Here is a 24,764-nt window from a genome sequence, read left to right on the forward strand (position 1 = left end):
TTTGCCCCACAATGCTCTAAGAGTACATGAAACTGCTTATGAGGCATGAAGCAGGTGGAGGAGCCTGAACTAGAATCCTTTCTTAGACAACACAGTTGCAGTAACCAGGAGTTACTTCCTGCCACACCCTAGACCTGACAGCTTTTATATTGTGTAGCTCAGACTCTTCCTCCTGAGTTCTCTATGGACTAAAGGGAGATGAGCTGTTCTGAAAAATCCCCAAATTTATTCTGATTTTAAATTAGATCTTTGTTTCACCTGAGAGCCCTCACTATCAACACAGACCTGGCAACAGCCACACATTCAGGTTATGTTGGAATTTGGAAAAAAGATGGAAAATAGCATATTTGAAAGACATCCTGAAGTAAAAAACACAGAGTGCCTGGAAGAGTAATAGAATGAAGACATGGAATAGTGATAAGAAAATGTGACAGTGCTGAAACTTGAATGAAAAAACTAATTTCAAATTCACATTTTGGAACTCATCGTGTTTGTAAGGTGGAGTCTGACCTTAGGGAAATATCAGCATACAAACAGTACCAGTTCTAAGCTGACTGTTCTCAAAGATGCAGCAGAGAACCAGACCTGGCAGCAGATTTGTACACTACAGTTCTGGTCCATGTCCTGACAACTGTGCTGTAAGCACACCCTGGTCTATCACTTTTTTGCCAGCATTTTACCTCTTGCAAGAAGGTTTCTATTAGTCAATTAATAAAATAGTTCTTTTTGACAACTTTCCAGAAGAAGGGGCAGGCAGTGGGGCAATCCCACTGCAGGACTTTGTGTCTAGTTTATTAAGGAGTTCAACAAAGAAAGCATCAGCAACTGTACCAGACCCAATGGGGGCAGGATTCCAGGACCTGCACAGTCTCCAAAATCCAGAGGACCCAAAGCCCCCTGTGCAGCTTGATCCTCAAGCAGAGGGGACACATCAGCCTGGAAAGACAAGGCCCAAAGGTCCATCTGTGCAGGGAGGGCCCACAGCTGAGCAGCCAGGTAGGACCCATTTCTAACCCCCCTGAATGGTTTGAGGAGGGAGAGCTGAGGGACAAAGCTTTGCAGCTTTAACTTACAGCTCTTAGTACAGTTAAACTTCAGTGAACCTCTGCCAAGTACCAAAATCCTTTTCCTGCCATCTGAAGGGGCAGCAAATCCCTTCCAGTGCAGTGGGTGCTCACCTGGGTGGGGCTCAGCACAACGTGAGGGGCAGAGACAGAGGGCTCAGTAACAGCTCACTCCTGGTGCAGAAGGGCACAGAGTGCAGGGAGGCAAGACAGCTTAACAAGGAAGACCAGGCTTTTTTGGGACAGCTAAATTAATTCTGATTAAGTATTTATCAATTAGAACTTTCTCCAGAATGTTTCTCTTAAATGTAGAAATTGTTCATAAAGACACTTAGCAGGCATGGCCTAAAAATGCTGCTGCAAAACAGAGAAAGACCTTGGATTTTAATTCCAGAGGAATTCCAAAGAAATAATTCCAAAGGAGGGAACTGCTGTGAAGCTGATGGTGCCTGAGCTGCGCACAATTGTCAGGTAGGTGCAAAGGCTGGGCAGGTAAAGCTGCAGAGAAGTGGATCTGAATTTGTTATTCCACTGCTTGGAACCTCTCAGCAAAACAAAAGCTACCAAAAAAGCCTTTTTTATTTGAACATCCACCTCAGTATTTTATACACCTCATGTTTGAGGTATAGCTCAAAACTGGTACTTTTCTACTGTCCCAAGCAATTCTGGGACCTAACACCTGGCATGAACAGAAAAAGCAGATTCTCAATGAAGAACTATTAATTGCATTAAAAAGTGAAATAGTTACAGTTTACAGTTACCTGAGAATGAGCACTGCAGGCTCAGGTAGAGGGAGTGCTTTCAGCTAAGGAAAGAAAAGAACTCAGGGGGAGTGTGAGAGAGAGATGAAGAGAGAGAGATGAAGTCCCAAGGTCCCCCCTGCCACACCCACCCACATTTGCACCCCTGCCCCCCAGCAAAGGCTGAGCTGTTCCTTACTGTTTATCCTGGGCCATTCCAGCTGTCTTGGAGGTGCATCCCAGCCAGCTCAGAGGCATCAGGGCCTCTGCCACCCGTGCCAGACCTGCCTGAGAACAGAGGAAGGAGTTCATTAATGACATTAATGACACAGCACACATGTGGCTGGACAGAATTTCCTGCCATGTCCAATATGCTCTTCCTGTACCACCCAGCAGCACTGAGAGCTTCAGGTGTTTGACCAAGCCCTCCCTTACCTGGAACAAACCAGTCCCAAAGTCACCTCAGTGCTCAGTCAGAGTCAGTCTCCAACATTCCTCCTCCTCCTCCTCCCATGCCACTGACACTGCCCAGCATCTGTCACCTAACAAGAGCTGGGAGCTCTCAGGAGAGCTCCCCAAACCCCACTTGGCAGAGTACTTGAAAGGAAGAAAGTTTAGTTACCTCAGGGAAACCTTTCAGTCAATAAAATAACAACTGGAACTGCTGGTTTTAAAAAAGAAAGAATAAAATCCACATTTGAACAGGCTACAGGTAGAAAGCAGTCAACACACAAATTCCAACCAGTCACAACAGTAAAGGACAGTTTTTCTTTTTTCTTTTTTTTTCTTTGAGGGGCAGGGGCATGGAAAAATACAGCACACTAATGAAACAAAATGCAAAAAATACAAAAAAATAGAAAATAGAAAAAATGTATTTACAAGTGATACATTACTATGATCAGAAAGCACAAAGACAATTGCTGCTATAATACATGCACTGGTCAAGAAGGAACTACTAAAAACCTGCAAGGGAGCTGTTTGTAAAAAAAAATCAAAGAAAAAAAAAAAAAGAAAAAAGACACCCCCACCTCCTCCCCCCTCAGACACACAGGGCTGGGTTTGAACGTTTTTCTTCCCTAGTTTGCTACATTGATCAAATCAAATATCCCCTAAAGTCCATGGTACAACCAGTACAAATACTACACTTGGTTTTAAACTGCAGGTTCAGTTGTAGGAGGGGGGAAAAACAGCAGCTCATTGTAGATCCATATACATAAAGCCAGAGTAACTGTGCTACATGCTAAAAATTACAGCAAGCCCCTGTCTGCTACACAGCATGATCTTAGCAGGTTTTCCTTTTTATTTATTCATATATATATCTATATGTGTGTATATATATATGTATAAAAATCGTGCCCTTTTTCACTGCAATATGACATCTGGGTGGAAATGTAACTTGTTACAACAAATTTTATATGTATACTGCAAGAAGTCACTCAATGTCTGTGGATTTAATAAGTAACCTCACACCACAGGAAATATTTAATAAATCAAAAAAACCCAATATTGTGACAGAAGACCTTCTGTCTCAGTTCTTTTCAAAACCGAAGTCCTGCAGGAAACTGGTCCCAATGTCCACGAGGGGTTCTCTGAAGAAGCCTCAGTTTGCTGAACTGTTTTGTGTTTAGTGTTCACAAGTTTTTGAACGACTTCAAGCCGTTTTTAGTTTCAAGTCTGTCTCTTCCTCTCTCACAAAGGTAATAGTCTGGTACTAATCCATCCGAGTGAGGAAAAGAGGAAAGTGGCTGCAGTTGCACAAAGGGTCCCCAATTCCCCATCTGCAGGGAGATACGGAGTCACACGGAGCTCTGGGATTTCAGCTTTTGTTTCTTTCCCTCCTTTAATACAAAGTCCTTTCATACGTGTCCCATCGCTGGTACCTTCCCAAGTACCAGCCAGTCCAGCTTAGGAGACAACAAAGCCACAAGTTAAAGTGAAAAGGACCAAGGCAGAAGTTCAGGTCACTTCCTGTCCGTTCCCATCATACTTCCAGGAAACGGGAGCTGCTGGACTTGGAGTGGAAAGGCTCAGACCACATGCGGCGTAGATCGCCCTAGGCAGGGAAACAGCACAAGGACCATGCCCTCAGAAACACTCAACTCTGCTTAGAATTCACTTGTTGAAATGCACACAAGAATTGCAAACACATCTTAGAGCAAATCTATTCTTCATCTGTTTTACAAATTACAATAGAGACGGTAAAAATAAATCCTTTCCCTGTCAGGCCAGAATGTCTTACTTTTAGAGCAGATATACCCAAAATAGGTTTCTGATGGGAAGGAAATAATTACTTAGGTTGAAAATCCTGCCCTTTCTTATGTTCTGCTCTGCAGAGTGCTAGATGTGTGCTTCAGCAACAGCCCTGGAACAGGAAAGGTAAATTTTACAATTTCTGTTCAGAGCAGGTGACTGGGAAGAGGCAAGCAAGGTTCTGCCTCTCCAGTCACTGTTCAAACCTTGTGCATGTGGTATTTCATGACCAACAGGACAAGGACAAATTCACATATTCAATTAAAAGAAAATTTAGTATTTCAGAATTTATTTAGATTAGAACTACTGGTACTTTATGTGCATTAACAATCTTCTATTTCAGGAACTCATCTCTCAGTTGCTCAGTCCTCTGAAATGAAGAGTGACCCGACACAGCAGTGGTTACTCTGTGCTGAGCCAGGGCTGCCAGGGACACACATCCTCCCCCTGAGAGCTGCTCCCAGTGCCAGGACACTGACCCTGCTGCCAGCTGCCCAGAGCTGCCCACGTGCCCTCCCCTCTTACCTTTAAATAGGCCATGGTGAGGAGTGGCAATAAAGTGAATGGTACCAAATAGAGCAGGGCAGGCTGGGCTGCCCGGTGAATACGAGAAGCTACTGTTGCAGTTAATAAACCTGTAAGAGAAGAAAGTCACTATAAATATCTTCAGGTTACAGGTGGATGTTCTCAGCATTTCATCCACTGAGGCTCCCTTCACCCCCTTTCTGAGAGACAGGTGAGGAAAAGTTACTTCTCTGTGCGTTGCTTTCCCTGAATGCAGTTGAAACAAAACAGTGAAAAATTATTCTATTTTAGTATTAGGCTGTGTTGAGCCACTTGGTCCAGTTCTGAATCTCAGACTTAAGAATTATTCAGACAAAATACAACAAAAGGTGAAGGGGGGAAGCTGACTGCATTGCACTGAAATGCTGCTCTTGAGACTGTTGGTCTGTGGGCCCTGGCCCGAGCAGTCAGGGCTGAGGAAGGGCTGTACACATCAGGAATGAATTTCCTGGACATTTGCCAGAAGGGAACGTAGGGGGAAGAATCGAGGTGTGGGGGAAGGAAGGCTGTTGGTAGGAAATTATCTTTAATTTTCAGCCTCAGAAGGGCCATGGGAGGTCAGGATATGCACATGCATGCCCTGACTGGAGGGAAAAGCCTATTTTGTATTAGGCAGGAAAGAGCTGGCTACAGCAAATTACAAACGGCATTCCAGTTGTACCTATTGATGATTTTCTCTATGTACTACTATGTCAGGATCAGAATACAAAAATACAGGAATTGCCGAGGTGAACTGCTTAAATTTGCTATGTACAATGCACTGCATAATTCATCTGGAAACTTCCATATTTTTTCCATCACTCAGGTATTAGCTATGACACTTTTTATGCCAGTGAAGCTAAGTGCAAGTGCTAACAAAAGCACACTGATATTCTCTTTCATCCTCTAAATAACATACAACAACTACAAAAAAAATCTTGAAGATTATAGAAGGGCTTTTCTCCCTAGACCATGCCAATAAACGCAAAGAGAGGAGGATTAAAAAGAACATAACCAAGCATCCTCTCAAAGCCTCTTTACACTTGCTTTCATCATCTTTTAAACCTACTACAATAATCCCACATCTGCTCACTTAGGCAGCTCTTAATATTGGACTAATTACTCACCTACAAAATAGCCAATAAGTGTGCAGTGAAAGTAGGAGACCTTCTGCATCCGCCCAGAGATGTTCCCTGGTCCCGGGGCGCCGCAGGAATCGCTGTTGGCTTGTTTTTTGTAGTTATCGTAGCGCAGGACGAAGCAGAGCAGAAGCCCTGGCATCACAATATCTCCAATCCCCAGCATGGAGAAGTGGCTGCCTGTGGAACTGAAGAGGAACTGGGATTGGCTTCATGGCCAAAACAAAAGGTGACAAGCTCTGGACTCCTCCACTGTGGTTTTGAGCTTCATTTGGCACAGCCCCTCTTTCTACTGGCAAACTTGCACATTGCTGGCTAATGAGGTTCTCCTCAGTGATTTCTTCACCACCTCAGCTTTCACAAACCCATTTGGTTTTATATAATAAAATTATTAATAATAAATATAAAACAAATTATTAAGATTATATATAATTTTAGTTTTAAAATATTATTTTAATAATAAAATAATTTATAAAATTATTAATAATAAATGTAAAATAATTCTGTATCCAGAGATTACATTACTCCAAATCAGTTTCCTTCTCCCAGCAGTGTTTAAGCTGGTTTTGCCCTTAAATCACTCAATGAAACAGATCCATTGGCCCAGTGTTTCAGTCCTCTCCCTCCTCAGCACTGATGGGAGGGCCCAGCTGGCCCTTTGATCTGACTGTTCATTACCACTGAAGTGCATCTTCATCCCTGTGCATGCAGATCTAAAACAAGACACCACACCCATTTTGGACATTCAGACAAAACAGAAAACTTATCTTGCCAGATACCAAGAAAAGAGCCAATTGTGAAAAAGATTAAGAACTAAAGTTATTCATTATCTTAAATCCAAGATATTTTTCATGAAAAATTGTTCACTTTGTCAACTTTGTGATAGGAAATCACAAAGTTGCAAAGTGAACAATTTTGGTTTTATCACTGCAGATAATCAACTTCTAATCTCTGTAATTTCAGCATGCCAACATCTAAAGAAACAAGAACAGAGTAATACCCCAACAAAACTTCCTGCCTGCCTGCTGCTGCACTGAGCTTACTGCCCCACCAGGCCTGGGCGTGTCTGCTGACAGATGTGAGCCACCAGGGAGCCCCTGGAGCAGGGACATGTGGAATCATCTCCTTTCTGCACTCTGCTTGCTGGGTAAGCCACCCTTGCTTAGGTCAGTTTCCAACCCCTTCCCAATCATCTGCAATTACACAGGAATTCAGACTGCTCTGATGCTATAATGAACCTCATCTCTTTTGGTTTTAAGTGTGAGGTCACACTAGCAATCATCAGGCTGCAGAACTCTCCCAAATGTCAAGAAATGCATCCTGCTCTGAACAGGGCACCTTTACCCCAGTCAGGGTCCTTCTCCATGAATCAGCCAAGTGTCCAGTCCTCACTGCTCACCATATTCCTCTTCAGCATGAAGAGGCAATGACTCAACAGGGATTTTCCAACAGAATTAGCACTACTAAGTATATGGAGGGAAAACATTTCTCATGCACTACAGTAGCAGAAGCTCTTACCTTGGGAATACAAGTTTGCCAGGCAGCGACAGACGGGGAACGTCCCTGCCCACGTTTGGTCCCAGGTGAAGTTTCCGGGATAACACATCCAGGGGGTTGTCAGCTGGTTGTGTGGCCACTTTCACCATAACATTGCTGTTAAAGATGTAGGCAGAAAAAAAGACCTACAGAGCGAGGTAATCAGAAGTTACAAACTGCAATTGCACGGCAACTCAAGCTGAATGTATTTTTGCTTTGCTACTCAAGAAAAGAAAGGCTATTTTCCTTATGATGACAAAAGGCAAAATGTATTTCAAAAATTCAGATAGAGCTTTTTACACTATTAATTCTCAAGAATAACTGGAATATACTTTTTGATATCAAGATATTGATTAATATCTTGGGATCCTTTGGCAAAGAATCTGTCTGGACAACAAGCATATAGTGTGGGATGACAAATGCAGATAACAGCACCATGAAAATGGAAGGAATCTGCAGAACAGAGAAGAGGTGAGCATGGTGCTCACTCATAATGAGTGGAATGAGGCAGCCCTTGTCTCCAACAGGCTTTAATGCTACAGCCCATCCCACTGGAACCTCTGTTTGCCAGAGCAGTCAGTGGGTGCTGCCCTGGATCAGTGCTTGGTGTTATGCAAAGGTAAAACAAACCCCTCTTGCTATTACAGAACACATCCTGTCAGGTTTCCTGTAGAAGTGCACTAAGATTTTATGCCAACCTGTCTGGCTCTAAGTGCATTGGCATTCCTGTTCTGCAGATTTCACTGCTAATCAGAGATCAGCACGTGTGCCCTGTGCCAGTGTGGGCACAGCTCTGTGTGTGTGGGAAGTGCTTGTTCTCATCTTCAGCCAGCTTTCAAAATCTGAGGTCCAAATTCTGGGGGGTTTTTAATAATATGCAGAAGTCAAAATATTCTAATCTTATTTATGCTTTATTTCAAATAATTAGCAAGGAAATAGTTCTGTATTCTGTTGTAGAATACAGAACACTCAGCATCTCAGAAGAGAGTGGTGGAGCCAATCTTCTGGCTTTGCAAACTTCCTCAATGTCCTACCAGTAGGATTCATGTAAAACGCCCAAGGCTGATTACAAATCCAAAGCATAAAAACAGTTTTAGCAAAACCAAACACTTACCCAAAAGACATCATAAATTAATAACCCAGAGAGCAGCAAGCAGGAAACCTTCAGGCTCGGCAGCCGGACAAAGGCAATCATTGCAACACACAGGCCCATAGCCAGAGCTACAAAGGGCAAGACATCAATGGTTCATTAAAAACAGCAGAACAAACAGAAAAACACCAATCCCAAAGCAGTATCTCCCCTCCAGGACCCCAAAGAAGGCTCTGTTTGCACCTGTGCAGCTCTGCATGCACTAGATGACTGTCTACATTTCCAGACAGTGACATTCTTCTTACCAGGGTTAAGTCAAATACCTTCAGTAGCCAACACACACACGTCCCCCTGGAAGCAGAGATCCCTCCACAGGCACAACCCCCTGTTCCACTCGACTTCCACCACCCAGCACAAGGAAATGTTTCCAGGTCCTCTGTCCTAGAGACTCCATCTCCACTGTACAACCCTGACTACCCACTTTAGAACAGAGGCAACAAAACAGCTTTGAATTCTCTGTGCCCCAAACACAAACCTCTACTTTTCCTGTATTGTTTTTTTAAGAAATGCATAAAATAAATAAGATCCTTGATTCTTAATTCAGAAAGGGCACAGTTACATGACTTGTTAGAACTTGGTCTGACAAAAACCCACTCAAACCAAACTTCTGCTTGGGCAAGACTGTGCAAGACTGCCTGAATACCATGAAACATAATCATTGAGATATCTGGGATTTCCCAATAACTGTTGTGTGAAAGCTTAGGGGAAAAAATATGGGTAAGTTTTTTTCCTAATTCCTCCTAAGGGCGAGTTTTCAGCCAGATCAACGAGCTAAACAAGACACAGCTCAGATTTTTACTCTGTACCAAGGGGAATTTTGTCAGGGTAGGAAGGTTCGATTTTAAACAAAAACCCAATCTTCACATTTGTGTCATTGCCTGCTTCTTTGAGCCCAGCCTCATCTACCAAGGATACTCAACTGACAAGTGAATGTATTTCTGCTGGTTAAAAGTAAATCCCCAAAGAAATACTTACAATAAAACAAATTCTAAAAAATCTTAAAAAGCAAATCAGCTTTCATCTATGATATCAGTCTATTTGTGAGGAATAATGGAGCCCTGCTGGGATCAGATTACAGTCAATCACGCAGACATTTGTCAACAACATGTCTTTGTCTAACATGACATGGAATTTTTAAGAAGTTACAATCCCATTTTTGCCAGCTGGAACTGCAGGGGAAGCCAATTCACTGTGCACATGCCCAGCAGTGTGACAGCTGGACTCAGCCAAAATGGACAAGTTACCCTCTGCATTCTCAGGCTGTACTGATGGGGCTGTGAAGCCACCAACCACGTGTATTTCACCTGAAAGCTGGGAGATGTTCCATCCACTCACTGGAAACACATCCATACCCACTCAAGGGATAAACATGCCCTGGGCTCCTGCCAGCCTGGCTGCCTGCAGTGCCTGGGGCTGCACCCCAGCAATCCTGCCAAGCCCTCCTTATCTCCTGAGACCTGGCAACCTCAGCACAGCCCCAAGAGTCACAGCAGCGAGTTCTGACAAAGCAGTGGGGTCACTGATATCAAATGTACTCTGAGTCATGCTGCACAACTCTAACTAGCTACAAAATGTGAGCAAATTACTGAGGTATAAAGAATTTGACACAGCAAAGCAGCAGGAAAAGAATTGCATTCAGTAATTCACTATAGCCCTGAGTTACAGACTTCCTCAGCAGAAGAGCAAATACAAGGGAACAGACTGTTTTAAACCAAAGAGGTTTCTCTAAAGCCAGTGTTAATAATAGCTCAAGCAAGCCTATATTTAGGAGAGGATTTCCAGGTTATAATTAATGAGAAATGGAAATACTGTAACCGGTGTGAGTTTTATCTACTGTTCACACACTGCATTTCTCTCCCACTGAAATGAACACGGCCACTCACACAAGGCATCAAACTAAGCAAATACTGGGTAGAAAAGAAGATGGAAAAACCCTTCAGCTGACAGTGAAACACACATGCTACTAATTACACAGTTTTGTAAATGCTTTAAGAAACACTGGTAAATTTATAAAACAAGCAGGAATGCCCAAGAGCAAGTACCAGTAAGATGGGCCAAAGTGCAGTCAATGGACTTCTCTAAATGGAAGGCAGCTTCCCTATCCAAGCTCATGCATAGTGTTGATAAATGATATAAGGCAGATCCTCACTGAAATATACTTCAAGTCATTTAAAAAAATAGCCAAAGATGAGAGAAAGACAGAAAAAGAAGTAGAGGAGCCACACAACCAGCAGCTCTGGTTTGGAAGTGCTGGGCAATGGGTTAACAAGGCTGAATAAGAAAGCACTGGAGGAGTTAACTATCAATTAACAGAATAAATTAACTCCAGAGTCGCTGCAAACACTCTCCTTATGGAACAGGGATATTCTGAGGATTAAGAATATTCTTGCATATGTCATTAGATTCTCTGGCAGCTTTCCAGCTCTCCTGCATCCAGAGCAGGTGAAAGCTCCAAGATGCTGCTGGTGCAGAGTCTGGTTTACAAAGCACTGTGTAAGCTGGAGAGGCTTTAACTTCCCCCACAGGCCACCAGGTGAAGCTCTGATCTGATGAAAGTGTATTTTAAAAGAAGGGAGTAAGAACACAGCCCAGCTGCTGCAGCAGCTCCTGGGGTATCTGTGACCATGGCCTTCACTCTGTGGCTACAGATATTCCACACATCCATAGCATTCCTCCAGCTCTGTCCACTATTTAGGAAAGCTTTCATTTTAACCAGGCTTTACCAAGGAACAGTGGCCATCCTTGGTGATTCTGTCACCCAACAATCTGCTCTGAGAAATGAGCATTTCAATACCTATAAAGGTCATCATCCAGAAGAACCCTCGGGAGCCAGCACGGGCTCACTCTGCCCTGGAACACATCCCTGCCTTTAGAAGGACTGCAGCCAAGGGCTGTGAGGGCAGGGGCAGGGTGGCATTTGGGCACTGAAGGCTGCTCCAGCAAGAACCACCACACCTCGATTTCGTAAGGACTGGCAATTACCAAGAAGTGTTCCCTTGTTCTCTTTCACAGCGACAGAATCGATGCACAGCCCCGAGGAACAGCCAGGGCTCTCCCGGTGCTGCGGCTCACAAGGAGCACCCGCCCCGTTCCTCCAGCTCCTCCTCCTGCCCCGCTCGGGCCAAGAGCAGCTCGTTCACAGCCCCTGCTTCAGTTTCTGCCGGCGGCCAAGCAGGGGATGCTCCCGGGCCAAGCTCAGGCAGCAGCTGCCAGCGCTGCCCTCCGGACACGAGGCCCCGGCATCTCCAGGGCTGAGTCCCAGAGAAGGCAGAGATGATGGGATCCCACATGCAGCAGCACAGGACGAGGACTGAAGCTCCAGCCTGTTTCCCTGACAAAGGCCAATAAAAGCTATTCCCTGTTTAGTGTCACTGGCAAACACTGATTTAATTGGATTTGAACAAATGACAGGAGGATCACCTATATAGTTCAAGTTCCCTTAATGAACTACATAAAGTAATTCAAAGTGAGACAGCAGCAACACAATTCAGTAAATCATAAAAAGCCTCCAAGAGAAATAGAAGCCAGACACCACTCTGCAGCAGCAGCTCAGAGCTCTGTAGATGAATTACTGCAAAGTCCACCATGTCAGACTGAAGCACTCACAAAAATAACTATTTTTAACTAAATGCTTCTGTTGATATCTCAGTGTAGACAAGTCTTCAGATTCTGCCAAAATCCACACTTGACATTCCTTTTAGCTTTGCAGCTACTGCAGATCAAGTGTCACCCTTGATTTCATGGTGGGCTACTCTGCTTATCACAAAACAGACTGTCTGCATTTTTTCATTTACCATCTGGTATTTTAAAAGGTATTTCCCTTTCAAACAACAGGTGGGACTTTTAAAGCAGTTCAAACCATGAATGAAGCACAGTGCTCACATACAAAAGAAAGAATGATGGTGCCACGAGAGGTTTGAGTGCTGAGGACGTGCTGCTGCTACCTCATTTAGGAGGAGCTGGAAGCGGATGGGATGAATGTTTTCTATTGTAACAAACTATTGCAAGGGCAGGTAATGTTGTTGCAGCAATTTTTCCTCAAGCAAGCACGACCTCAGCAGGCCATTACACCATGTCCTACGCCAACTGAGCTGCCTGACACTGCTGAGAAGCAGAGGCCCTGCTCCTGGCTACTCCTTCATGCCTTTGCTATTATATCCACTCCATCCCCTCAGATCCCAGCATGCTGCCACTTTACCTTCTGCCAAATTTAGCACATACCTGACTACACAATAATTCAATTCATCTCCCTGCAGCAGCAGAAAAACAGGCTGGTAAAACCCAAGTATGCTGCCATTCTAGTGAGCTGGATCAGTTTACCATGTGATTAACTAAGTGCCAGAGCTAGCACAAGAGATCTGGAAGGCAGGAGGGAAGGATGAAGGCTCCTTTTTGGAACAGTAAGCTGTGAATTCAGGTCAACCACCATGAAAAAACCCAATAAATCACAGCCTCAAGCCAGCTGGCTGACTGCCAGTTTCACCCATCTCACCACACAAGGCAAGCATTGCAGAGATCAAAGCCAACCAGCCACTGTGAGCTGCCTCACAACAAATTATTTCAGCATCAGAGCCAATGAACAACAAGACACCCACCAAAAATTAACCAGATTTTTAGAATCAAGCTATGAATCACAAACAACCACTGTCTCCACACATCTTGAACTCAATCTGGCCATTCACCCTACACCACACAGGTGCAGAGTATCCTTTATGAGTGTTCTGGTGCTTCCCTGGAAGCTTTTACAAACCAGAAAAACAGGTGTTCCAAGCACTCCCCTGGCGTGTTCCTGGCAGTGCCTCTTCAGGGAGTCAGCCCCACAGCTCAGCAGCCAAGCCATTAATAGCAGCAAATTTCACCCATCAACACCAGGCAAATGATGTGTCAGAAGAGGCACAAACCAGCAGTAAAACCCCTTAATTCACATACTCACCATCCATAAGGAGCCAGTGGCCAGTTAGGACCCAGATAAGGACAAGCATCACAGACAGAGAGAACGAGAGCAACTCAGCAGCAGTGAAACGGCCACAGCAGCCAAAGGAAATCCTAGAACAACACACAAACATCAGCTGGAAGATTTTATGTTTCCATTTAAAGAACAGAAAATGGACACTGTTGGAACATGGCTCAACTGCTGATGAAAGATGCCAAGAACAACTGAAGGGAAGTTCCTTTGCCACAAATAGGTACCAAAACAGCAACAAAATAAAAGCTTTCCCCACATTCAAATACTGTGTGTAAAGCATGAACTGCAGAGATGGAAAAAATCCTCTAAATCTTGGCACCTCTCTTGAAATCACCAACATTCCTAGCACCACCTAAGATAGTGCTTTTAGCAACATGAACTCCAATCACAAGGTTAAAAAATAAAATTAGTTTCAAAACATGACATTAACAACTGTAATTTCCACTGGTTTAACTACAGTCTTCAAAAGAGCCAGCATTAAAATCCAGAGTCCAATGTTAACAAACATTAAAATCCAATGCCATGTCCCAAACTCTAAAATCTCAGCCAAAAGAAGCCAAACTTATTAAAAATCACTGTTGAGAAATCTAGTTCCCTGTAATGGGATTGCATTTCCCAGGCTGGCAAGTGTGAGTGACTTGCAGAAATTGTGCTTCCTACTTTCACAGTGGAAACATGATGTTGGCACAAAAAAACATGCACAAACATCAGCCCTGAGGTTAATGCTTATTAAAGAATTCTCATTAAAGGAAAGAAATACAACACACAAGAAGAGGAGCAAAGGATTGCTCAAGTCCTTACTTGTTTTGAGGTGAGCAAGGCCGTGTTAAGTACTGGCACATCGGGAGCAGAAGGAAAGCAAAAGCTATTGTTGCAAGGACTATGGAAAGAAGAAAAGGTAATATTAGGACATTCAGACCTAATTTCTACAGTACACAAACATGCTTCTCCAATTTGAAAAAGCTCTTGCAACAATGCCCTATTATCATATGCTCAGTGTTATTCCAGCATGAGCAGCTCAAAGCTCTGAGGTTTTCTGCACAACAGTGAGTCTTCAGACTGAAATAAAACAAAAGCTCTCAAAGGAATGCAATGCCCCATCCCCAAACCCTAAAAAAAGGTCTTAAATTTATTCATGATCATGTCAGCAAGAAAAACAGTTTTCACATATTCTGAGTAAACCAACAATCTACTACAAACTGGTTGTGAGATTTTCCTACAATTTTTCAGCATGACACAGACTAACTCAGCAGAATAGAGGGGTTTTTCCACTTTTTAACTCGGATAGTGATTCTTTCCCCCATCTCACTCAAAACTCTTTATTCATCACTAAAACACAGGACAACTTCAAATAACTTATAGCCAGCAGCTGGCAACCTCACTTTTTTAAAATACAAAGTGCTTTAGGTTTTTGAAAACAGAATGATAAAAATACAGAAATATCCAAACAGACTATTTCCATAAACATTTTCTTTTTCAAGCAGCATACTTAACCCACCCACACATTTGTAAAAACATTTAGTAACTGCTGGTATTTATAATCATTTTTCCTTCCCTTTTTTTAAAGGACTGTTTAAAAGGACGGAGCATGAGGGCGTGGAGACACAGACATGTCAGCAGCACACATCCAAAACTCTGCAGCAAGAACAGACTGCCATGAAAATCACAGTCTTGGAGCTTTTTGCACGCTGCCATTCAGATCTTTGTGCTGTCCTCTACTTATTCCTTTAAAAATTTTTGTTGCTGGTTTTTAAAAGGGATTTTTGTTCTCTCCTCAGATGAAGATGATGGGAAAGAATCAAACATTGTCTTACAGTTTAAGCCATTCTCTACACAGCTTAAGCCAACCAGAGAAAAATTCAGTTTGGTCAAACCACATTTTTCCATTCTGGTGGGAGGAGGATTTGAAACAAAACAAAACAAAAAAAAAGGAGAACTCAAATAATTTAAAAAGAGAATTTTGAAAGTCAGTGCATACAAACAGCACCATGAAAACTCAAATTCTATCAGTATTTCAGAGGGGGGAAGAAAACCAGAAGTGGTAGGGAAAGAACGATCAGCGTGGCACCTCTGCACAGACTGACCTCAGAGCCCCTTTGGATGTTCTGGCAGAGAACAGCGCCCAGGAACGCCGTGCGCCTGCTGCCCGAGTCCTGCCTGCCCTCCCTGCCTGCCCTCCCTGCTCCCCAGCACAGCTCAGCCCTCTCTGCCCTCGCAATCTCCCCTCTCCTCCTCTCTCCTCCAGCCCTGCCCAGCACGGAGCCCTCCCCTCCTGCCCTCCCTGCCTGCCCTCCCTGCTCCCCCAGCACAGCTCAGCCCTCTCTGCCCTCGCAATCCCTCCTGCCCTCTCCTCTGCTCCAGCCCTGCCCAGCACGGAGCCCTCCCCTCCTGCCCTCCCTGCCTGCCCTCCCTGCTCCCCCAGCACAGCTCAGCGCTCTCTGCCCTCGCAATCTCTCCTCCCCTCTCCTCCAGCCCTGCCCAGCACGGAGCCCTCCCCTCCTGCCCCAGTCCCCGAGCTGGGCTCCCATGGGAGCTGAACGGACACGAGCAGGAGTCGCTGCCACAGGAGGAGCCGCTCCCAGCACTGCTCTGACTGCCCGGGCTTCCAGCCCCCTCCAGCCCCGAGCAACTCCTGCCCGCAGGCAATGCCAGCCTGGGCTCTGCCCTCTGCCCTCTGCCAGCACTGGGTCCTGGCCTTGGCTGCACCTATGCTTGCTCCTGACTCTTCCCTGAAAGGCAAATCTCTGGGAGAGGAAGATTTGGGAGGGGTTTAAGAAAGCAGACAGAGCTGTAATGTAGCAGTTCCCCACATGAGCCCCTGCTCGCTACAGAGGATGTCAAATAGCACGACCTGAGCTTGGTCTGTCCCTCTCAAGGGACAGAGGGACCAAGTTCACAGCCCCAGGTTCACAGCTCCAGCAGGGTCCCTCCCATCCTGCAGTTCAGCCTCTGAGGAAGCTTTGCATTTCAGAGGTTCTGGGCCCATGCAAGCCCAAGGAAGAGCATGAACACACCATAAAAGCAGGTTTGAGAATAAAGATACCCAAGAGCACTGACCCCCAGTCCCCTGAGACCTACAACAAGCCCCAAGGGACACAGGACCCTCCACAGAAGTGTTACAAATAAAGTTACAATTCCCAAGGTCATTTTAAAAATAAATCGACCAATAACCCCAACAAATTAAAATTCCTCTTTTGTCATAAATCTTTCCTTGTAACATCTTATATATTTGTTTGTATATATTTCCCTCATATCTAGCATAGAGTAGAATCTATCTGAAGTATTTTTTTAAATAGGAAAGAACATACGTGTCATACATCAAAGTTATAAAAGCAGAATTCAACAGACCTTTACAGGAGGCAGAATTAGACAGGAGTCTCAAGACTAGAGATTTAAATTTCACTCATCAACATCAGCCCTGTTTAAGAGGCTGGCACAGCTCAGGAGTTAAAGCATAAGGGCAAAGCCTGCAGTGAAGCAGGAGAGGATGAGAGTATTTAGGAGTTTTAAAATCTTCACAGACTCAGAATGTGGACTGAGTATAATTTTTAGAAGCTGCTGTGTATCTGGAGCAGTAGGAAGAATCTTTCTACTCTCAACAGCAGTGGATCTCTTGAAGAATTGCAAAAATATCAATAGGCCAAAATTTTCCAAAAAGCAATGCCCTGGCATTTAATTATAAGACAAAATGTAAATGCTAAACAGGACTAGAGGATCTGCAACTTATTTGCAGGTAAATTTCAATTTTGTTCTAAATTCAAGCAGTGCAAAAGACTAATATTTAAATGTTAATGAGACCAGAAAAAGAAAAATTGCATTAAAGCAAAACCATGTTAAAGTAGGAGAGAAGTCTCTGGACAGGATCCTCAAAGTTATTTCCCATGAAGTACTTGAATTATGAAGTACCATGTACAGTTCTGAGCAGCAATTTATAAACAAGTGAACTTCATGCAAAATAACACATCTGGGCATGTTTAGACCTCTGCCAATTTATAGTTCAGTAGGTTTAGCACATCTCTAAGTGGAAAATACTTCTCAAATAATACTTGTCTATTTATAGCTACACAGACATGAAAATACAACTGTGAAACCTGAGGATTCTTTTCTTTAATGTACTGTGACATGCATTATAATTCTTACCAACAATATTCAATTATATCAATACTTTCTGTTCTATTCCAAGTCTTATAAAGAGAAGAAAGCTTGGTCACCTGCTGTGCATATTGTAAAGACAACCTGGACTGAGTCGAAGAAGAAGAACATGACGAGCAGCGACACGGAGGCGCCGATGGGCAGGAACAGCGCCTGCGTGGAGTCGATGGTTTGAATACCTGCAGGAGAGGGGACACTGAGTCCTGTCTGTGCCACACGGGGACACAGCCAGGGCAGGGCCTGACAGCACTTTGCCTCCTGGTGCTCTGTGAGCCCAGCACAGCTGCCTGAGCAGGAGGCTCCAGCTGAGCACTGCAGAACCCAGGCACTGAGAGCTCAGTCTGATCTCATGCCATGGACAGAATGAATGACAAGCTGTGAAAATTAACATTATTTAGGGATTAGAATCACTTTACACTGAGACACAGAAATGTGTTGAACATAGCATATGTGAGGTTTACTTAATCTCTGACCAGTGTTAGGCTGACCCAGCTCATGCAAAGGGTGCCACAGCTCAAATTCCACTTGGGTGAAGGCCACCGAGCTCTTAAATTCCATCACAGGCTTCTCTCATGAGATAATATCAAGCCTAACAATAAAGGGTAGTTTTTAAAAAATACCCAAGTCATTTGCCTGGTTATGAAACCCCCAGGTCAGTGAAGTGCACTGTAATTGCCTTTTTGCTACAGACCAACACAAACTCAGGCTCACATTTCATAGCTGGCAGTAATTTTAAACAGGGCAGAGATACTGAATTATTTTCTTCTTCGTATTTCCCTCACCTCACCCATGCACTGTGACTACCAGGGATGTTAATCATGGGACAGGACAACTTTTACTGTATTTTTGAGTTTTCAGAATTACCAGCAAAATTGAGAAGTCCACCTAACCCCACAAATTCCAAGACTTAACCAGTCTCTGCAACTATTTTTACATTGGATCCCTGGGGGGGAAACAAGCCAGAAGCAGCAACCCAATTAAAAATACAAGACACACTTCTTGTAGAGCACTAAAGTAACAATAGGGAGCATCCTAAGTAGTCACTTGTTAAGTGACCAACATAAAAATAATACAAGACTAAGACCTAGAAGAGATGTAAAACCAGCTTAACATCAACTGTGTTATCCTAAAATAATTAAACACTGCTGTATGAAGGGGGTTTTACCAATCCTAGGATTTGAAGGGTAAGCCTTTAGGGTTGAGACATGCACAGTCAAGTAAATACATACACAGATTGTGTGTCTGTGTTTCTGTGTAAGAATGTGCTTTATTTTAACTTTTCCTGTCAAGAGTGGTAAGTCATATAAATAACAGGTTACCTGTACAACTCAGTTACCAATGGATCTGAGTATGTGGGAAAACCTCAAACACACATGAAATACATTCACTACAACTTAGTATCTGTTATCAATATTCAACCATTTTCATAAAAGAAAAGCTGAACAAAAAGCATGGAAGTCATGACAGTTGTACATGGTCATGTCATTTATTAGTTCATGCCATGATCTATTACTCTTAAACATAAGTAGCACAATAAATTTTAAAAATAAAAAGCAGAAGAACTCAGTCACTTGGGATTTCCACATTGCTGAGGTGTGGCACATTAAGGTAAAGTGCAATGTAGACAGTCCAGTGATGACAGTGTGAAGACACAAAAATTCTAATCTGTGACTTAGGTCTGATTCCTCCTGCCCTGAGAAAGCATTTATTGACATCTCCTTCAACTTCCCAGGGGAAAAACCAAACCAAACAAAAACCCAGAAATGACACACTACACATCACCTTGGCATCTGGGAATTAGTGCCTGCAGCATTAAATGTCAGAGTTTTCATTTAATTTCTGATCATTTTGACAGCTAATCCCCTTAATGTGCTTATTCCCTAGCCCCAGACTGCCTTCTCTTCCTTCCCAGATGCCAAAAGCCTCAACTGCTCATTGCTGTATCACCAAGCACAGCAACCTCTCTGCTCTGTGCTGCCAACAGGAGCAGTGCTGTGACAACTACTTAAATTCCAAGAGTCTACATTAGAAAAGACAAAACCAGCTAGAGACACAACCTCTGTAATTTATTTCATTCCTCATTTTAAAGCTATGTTTCTTGCTTTAAACAAAACAAGCTCAGCATTCAGGGTTTCATGCACAGGGCTTCTCACTCCTGCCTTCTATACTCTGGGAAACGATTTCACTCTAGAGTGAATATTGCCTTTTCTCAAAATATGGCAATATAAATTGCCTTCAGTTAAACTCAAGTATGAATTTACAACACACTGTGCACACTGTGTTCCACTCTCACTGATCAGCTCCATATTTTTACCTGCAGAACTGTGCATGTCAGATGGCCAAGCTGCCTGCAATCTATTTATAGACCACAGAAGGGACAGTCACCATGCAGGAGCTGACATGTTCATCCCACTCTGGACAGACAGTGTGCAGACACATACTTTGTGTCCATTCTAAATGAGTTGCCCAGAGCCAGGTAAAGTCTCTGCTTCAGTTTCTCTACTGAGAAGGTGAATCCTCCTCAGGGATTTGTCAGTGCACCCTGCAGTCCCTCCCTGCTTACAGACTGACCAATGTGCCACAGCAATGAGCTCCAGCCAAAAAGGAATTACACTCCCTTCTCCTGACTGTGGGGTGGCTCTTTTCAAAGTAAAGCTCTTTCCATTTCCAGTCAAGCCTGACAAATTGTGCCACATGCAGCTTTTATGCATTATGGAAATGTCATGTTGATGTTTTAAATCCAGCTTTCACAGGTGAGACCCAGCTGTGGACAGCAGTGTCAGAGCACAGGAGGTGGGAGTGCCCAGACACAGCCTGGCACCTGTGAATCTGCAATGCAGCAGCTCAGACACACCCACAGGTGAAGCAGGAGGTGCAGCACTGAGGGGAAGCACAAAGGGGAAGGAGTAAAGCTGACCCTTACTGTTATTGGTGCTGTTGCCATTAAATGACCCAGTGGTGCTGCTGTTGTCCTTCTCTTTGTCCTGATTCTCAAAGTCCATGTTCAGAGACCTGCAGGGAACAAAGCAAATGTGACAGATGAGTTCCAAACTCCTGCTCAGGCTCACCAGCTGCAGTCTCATTGCCCCTGCCACAGCACTCTGCCCTGGAAAAGCCCTGTAATGCTAGTTATTAGAAACACCACCACACACAGTGGGAAATGAAAATAACTGAAGTGCTTAGCTCCAAATGAGGCCCCACATCCCAGACTCTGACAGTGAGATCACTCACCAGTGCCTACACTGGGGAGTGCTGAAAATCTGTGCTGCTGTTTGCTGTTACCTGATTTCTGGGAAGTGCAGAACATGATGGAAGCACAATAAATATTTCAATTCTCTTGTGAATTTGAACTCTTTCCAAGTTCTCATTTTTGTTCCTTTTCTTTCAAAGGACTATCAGGTTTCATTTTTAAGACAATAATATTTCCTTCCTTGAAATGTTCTCATGAATGACCCAAACTAGCTTTTAAGTGTCTGCTTAATGTAAGGTCTTACTTCACTGAAAAAAATTTCAGCAAAGCCTAGAAAATAATCAGATATATATTTTACATGCACACAGAACAGATGACTAGAGGAAGCTCTGAATAAATAGTACAAATTAATACACTTTTAGTAATCCATAGGAGCAGACAACACTCCCCTGAGTAGCCAGCTCAGCTGCTATTGATTCATCTTCTCATGTTTATATCAATACTTTTTAAAAGTTCCAATTTAGCACAGTATTCTACCCCCTTTTGCCACAGTCCTTCACTTTGATACAACTTTCAAATTATATTCTAACACATTTGGCATAACCTTCAGAAAAGGAGGAATTTCACTTAAGGTCTGTTTTGACCAGCAATAATTTCTATTGTTAAATTTGATGTGCTTTTAAGCAAAAAAATACCAGTAATCAAGTTTACCATGACAGTTTCTCATTGATGCATGTGTGGTATCCACAATTTAGCTGCATATTGATTTATTTATTCAAATGAGCTACAGAGAACCACCAGAAGCACTGTGCATCTCCCACTGTGCACCTCCTGTCTTAAGCTCACAGCAGCATCCAAGTATTACAGCAGAACTTCCAGGTCAACAGGGATTAAAGCTCTTTTCAAGTTTAGCTTAACTGAGCAACACAAAGTAAACAAATTCTATTCATTTATCAGACCAGTAACAAATACACCACAGTCTTCTAAACTGTTCTAGAGGTGTCACAGATATTTTATTGCAGTGCACTGATCATGTACTGCAATGCACAGCTGAGCAAGTCTGTGCTGCAGTCCCAGAACCTGGAATTAGACACAACCAGGTCTACAGGACCAAGACACACGTGGTGTATTAAAGACAGAGGGGCTGAGCAGCTTTACTCCATAAAACAAAACCAAGAAAGGCTCTTCCAGCACAGAACTGGTTTGTTTCCTTTGCTTCTATCAAGCAAATGCTCCCCAATAGTGCTATGAGTTAAAGCAGCTTTTGGTCTTGGGCAAAACACGAGGAAGCTTCCACCTCAGACCCAGAGTGCTTCTACATAAATCATGGATCATCAGTTAAAGGGTTCTGGAAAATACAAAGAGGCAATAGAGAGCACTAAAATTCTAACAAATTAATCTGTTGTTCTTAGCTTGTTCTTTTAAAGATCTCTTTGCTCTGCCACTTGTTTGGAGTGCCTCCATCATTCACTTGCACTCCCTTTTTCCCCATTATGCATTGTAGCTTTATAGTTTTCCTCTCAAGCTATAAAAATCTGGGAGGAGGCTGACAGCCCTCCAGGACTTGGTCCAAGATTCAGACAAACAAGATAATTCTTTTCTCAGGGCAGTGTTTTCTTCCCCTCTGAATTAGCACAGTTTAGCAAGAACCTCACACCATCATTCTCCCAATGGCATCGGGCAACTCGTAACTTAAGGGATTTTCTATCAGCAGAGAAAACTGGAAATAAAACCCATCACATCCACTGCCCATAAACAACCTCAGCCCCTCTCTTTTCATTGCCATAGTGTCAGCAATTATTATTATTACCTATAAATATCCTTGCCTCCAAAGCAAGCATAAATTAGGAAATTACTTTCACTTAACAACACAGCTGCTCTTCCAAGCCAACCTCTGAATAATCTCCAACTGTTTTATGATTTGGCTCTTCCCTCTGCTACAAATTATCACTAACACAATAAAAAACCTAAGAAGCAATCATTAAAACACCTTCCAAGAAAGTTAAAAATCATACTGTAAAACAAGATCAACTCAAAACTACTGGGCTGTAGAGAAATGGCAAGCTGGGAAACATTCACTGTTTTGTTCAAGTTTCTCCTGGGCTCCCAAGGGAATGTTGAGTCAGCATCTCCCCTGGGGCACTGAGCTGCTCCATTGTCTCTTCTGTGGGTCCTCAGAGCTCCAGCTGGTTGCATTTCCAGTGCAGGGTTTCAAAGCAAGTCACCCTCTCCAGGGAGCCCCTCGGGAGGGTCACACCGAGGCCACAGGAATGAGTAATGCTGGCACTGCCTGCAAAGTTCAGATTCAGCCATGGATCACCCCACTGCAGAAATGCCTCAGGGAAACCCTGCTCGAGATGTTCTTACCAAGCAATGGAGAAAACAGGAATGTAAGGATCTATCTTGCCCTATAGGGCACCTGCAGATGTAACTTATTGAGAAGTCCCTTCTTGCTCTACCAGTGAGGGCAGCCACCCACCTGAGAGCTGTGGGAGCATGGGAATGCCACGCTGGAAAGCCAACCCTGAGCACACCACGTTCACAGGACACTCTGGGCTCACCGTGTGAGCTCCCTTCTATTCACACCCACACTCTGGACACCCAAAGCCTAGAGACAGAAGGCCCCAGGGTCATCCCATACTTCTGGTTTGGCTCAAAAGCAGGCATTTGAACAGGCAGATTCTGGGTTAAATCTGGCTTTACATAAGCTGAGAGCCCATGTCTGGGGATGTGATAGGATAGAAAAAGATTTAGCTGTTACCTGCAAAGTAAATCCAACATTAAAGTCACAGAGAAGCATTTGGACAAGAAGGTGCCTGTCTTGCCCTCAGAGACAACCTGTTCCAGGCTGAGCTCACCTCTTTAAAAATCCACAGCTAACACATCTACTCGCATGCTCCAGTTTACAGCTTGTAATGCTTTAAAGGATTAGTCTTGCCCCTTTGGCAGGCAGCAATAAAAGTATGTCAAGTTCAAGGACTGAGAGCAGTCAGAATGTGCATGACAGAGACGTCCAGAAGGGATGGAAGCAAAAGCTCCTGACCGGCCCAAATGCAGGCAGGAAATGCTCGTTCATGCACGGTCAGAGAAGGGGAACTCCTCTCTACTGCTGCACTTGGTTCTGGGCTCGACCCACAATTGATCAGACATTCTTCTGAGTATACTGGGGTTTGGGATTTTTTCATTTGTTTTGGACAAATGCTTCTATTAATAAGGACAGTGGACCAAGGCTTTCCTCTGTTCCCCTGACGCTGCCTGCCTTAGATTAGATCCACCACACACGTGGGTTTTATCCTAATGACTCACCCACCCAATTCCTTCTGATCCTATTACTGCACTTCTGTTTCAGCCACTTGCCAAGAACATTACAACAACTCTACCTGCTTCTTTTCAGTTGAAAATCAAAAAGCAAACCCACCTTCTGCAACACAAAGGTTAACTGAGGAGTGCTATTTTCTTTTTGTCTTACAACAGCTCTGCAGGAGATGAGCACTCAGATCCAGATGAACAGATGAGAATGAGCACCCTAAGCTGTAACTTTTATCTTTCCAGCACATCAGTTTTCTAAGAAAATTCATCCACTTTGCCAGAAGTTTTCATTTTACTACTTTAAGGACTTCCAGATGAATATAATTTTGTAACTTACTACCACACTTCAATTTCTTAAATAACTTAATTGTATTTCAGACCCGTTTGTAAACACCACTGCACAATCTTCTGTAAAAAACTGCTTTGGACCTCAGTCTCTGATCAAAGAGAATCAGAGTTGGTCCAAGTCCCCAACATAACTGTGGGTTTCAGCTCAGACCCCTGCTAAAGGAACCACATATAGGAGATGAATTAGGAAAGTAATTTTAAAACTCTGGGACCCTATTTTGGTCTGTAACTCACATGGTGGGGTCTTCAGGATACACACAAAGGCAAAAGACTAAAACAAGACATTTCCTCAGTGGTTTGTATCCATCACCATCCCACTACTCCATCCCTGAGTCAGATTGCTCTGGAGTTCACAGCCCTTGCTACATGAGTAGTTT

General features: G+C 43.6%; 1 protein-coding gene across 1 annotated transcript in view; it reads right to left on the reverse strand.

Annotated features, from left to right (window-relative positions):
- Nucleotides 1-2,558: 2,558 nt before the first annotated feature.
- Nucleotides 2,559-24,764, reverse strand: part of SPPL3 (signal peptide peptidase like 3) — a 56,276-nt gene continuing 34,070 nt past the window's right edge. The window contains exons 3-11 of the mRNA XM_071445543.1: nucleotides 20,464-20,552; nucleotides 17,600-17,719; nucleotides 14,190-14,268; nucleotides 13,356-13,468; nucleotides 8,387-8,493; nucleotides 7,255-7,418; nucleotides 5,725-5,924; nucleotides 4,580-4,689; nucleotides 2,559-3,857 (exon numbers count right to left, since the gene is read on the reverse strand). Coding sequence (XP_071301644.1) covers nucleotides 3,786-3,857; nucleotides 4,580-4,689; nucleotides 5,725-5,924; nucleotides 7,255-7,418; nucleotides 8,387-8,493; nucleotides 13,356-13,468; nucleotides 14,190-14,268; nucleotides 17,600-17,719; nucleotides 20,464-20,552 — 1,054 coding nt within the window. The 3' untranslated portion in view covers nucleotides 2,559-3,785. The remainder of the gene's footprint in view (nucleotides 3,858-4,579; nucleotides 4,690-5,724; nucleotides 5,925-7,254; nucleotides 7,419-8,386; nucleotides 8,494-13,355; nucleotides 13,469-14,189; nucleotides 14,269-17,599; nucleotides 17,720-20,463; nucleotides 20,553-24,764) is intronic.

The sequence above is a fragment of the Agelaius tricolor genome, unplaced genomic scaffold (genome assembly GCF_023055355.1).
Source record: "Agelaius tricolor isolate 1412-34295 unplaced genomic scaffold, bAgeTri1.0.p SCAF_20, whole genome shotgun sequence".
In the NCBI taxonomy this organism is placed as follows: domain Eukaryota; kingdom Metazoa; phylum Chordata; class Aves; order Passeriformes; family Icteridae; genus Agelaius; species Agelaius tricolor.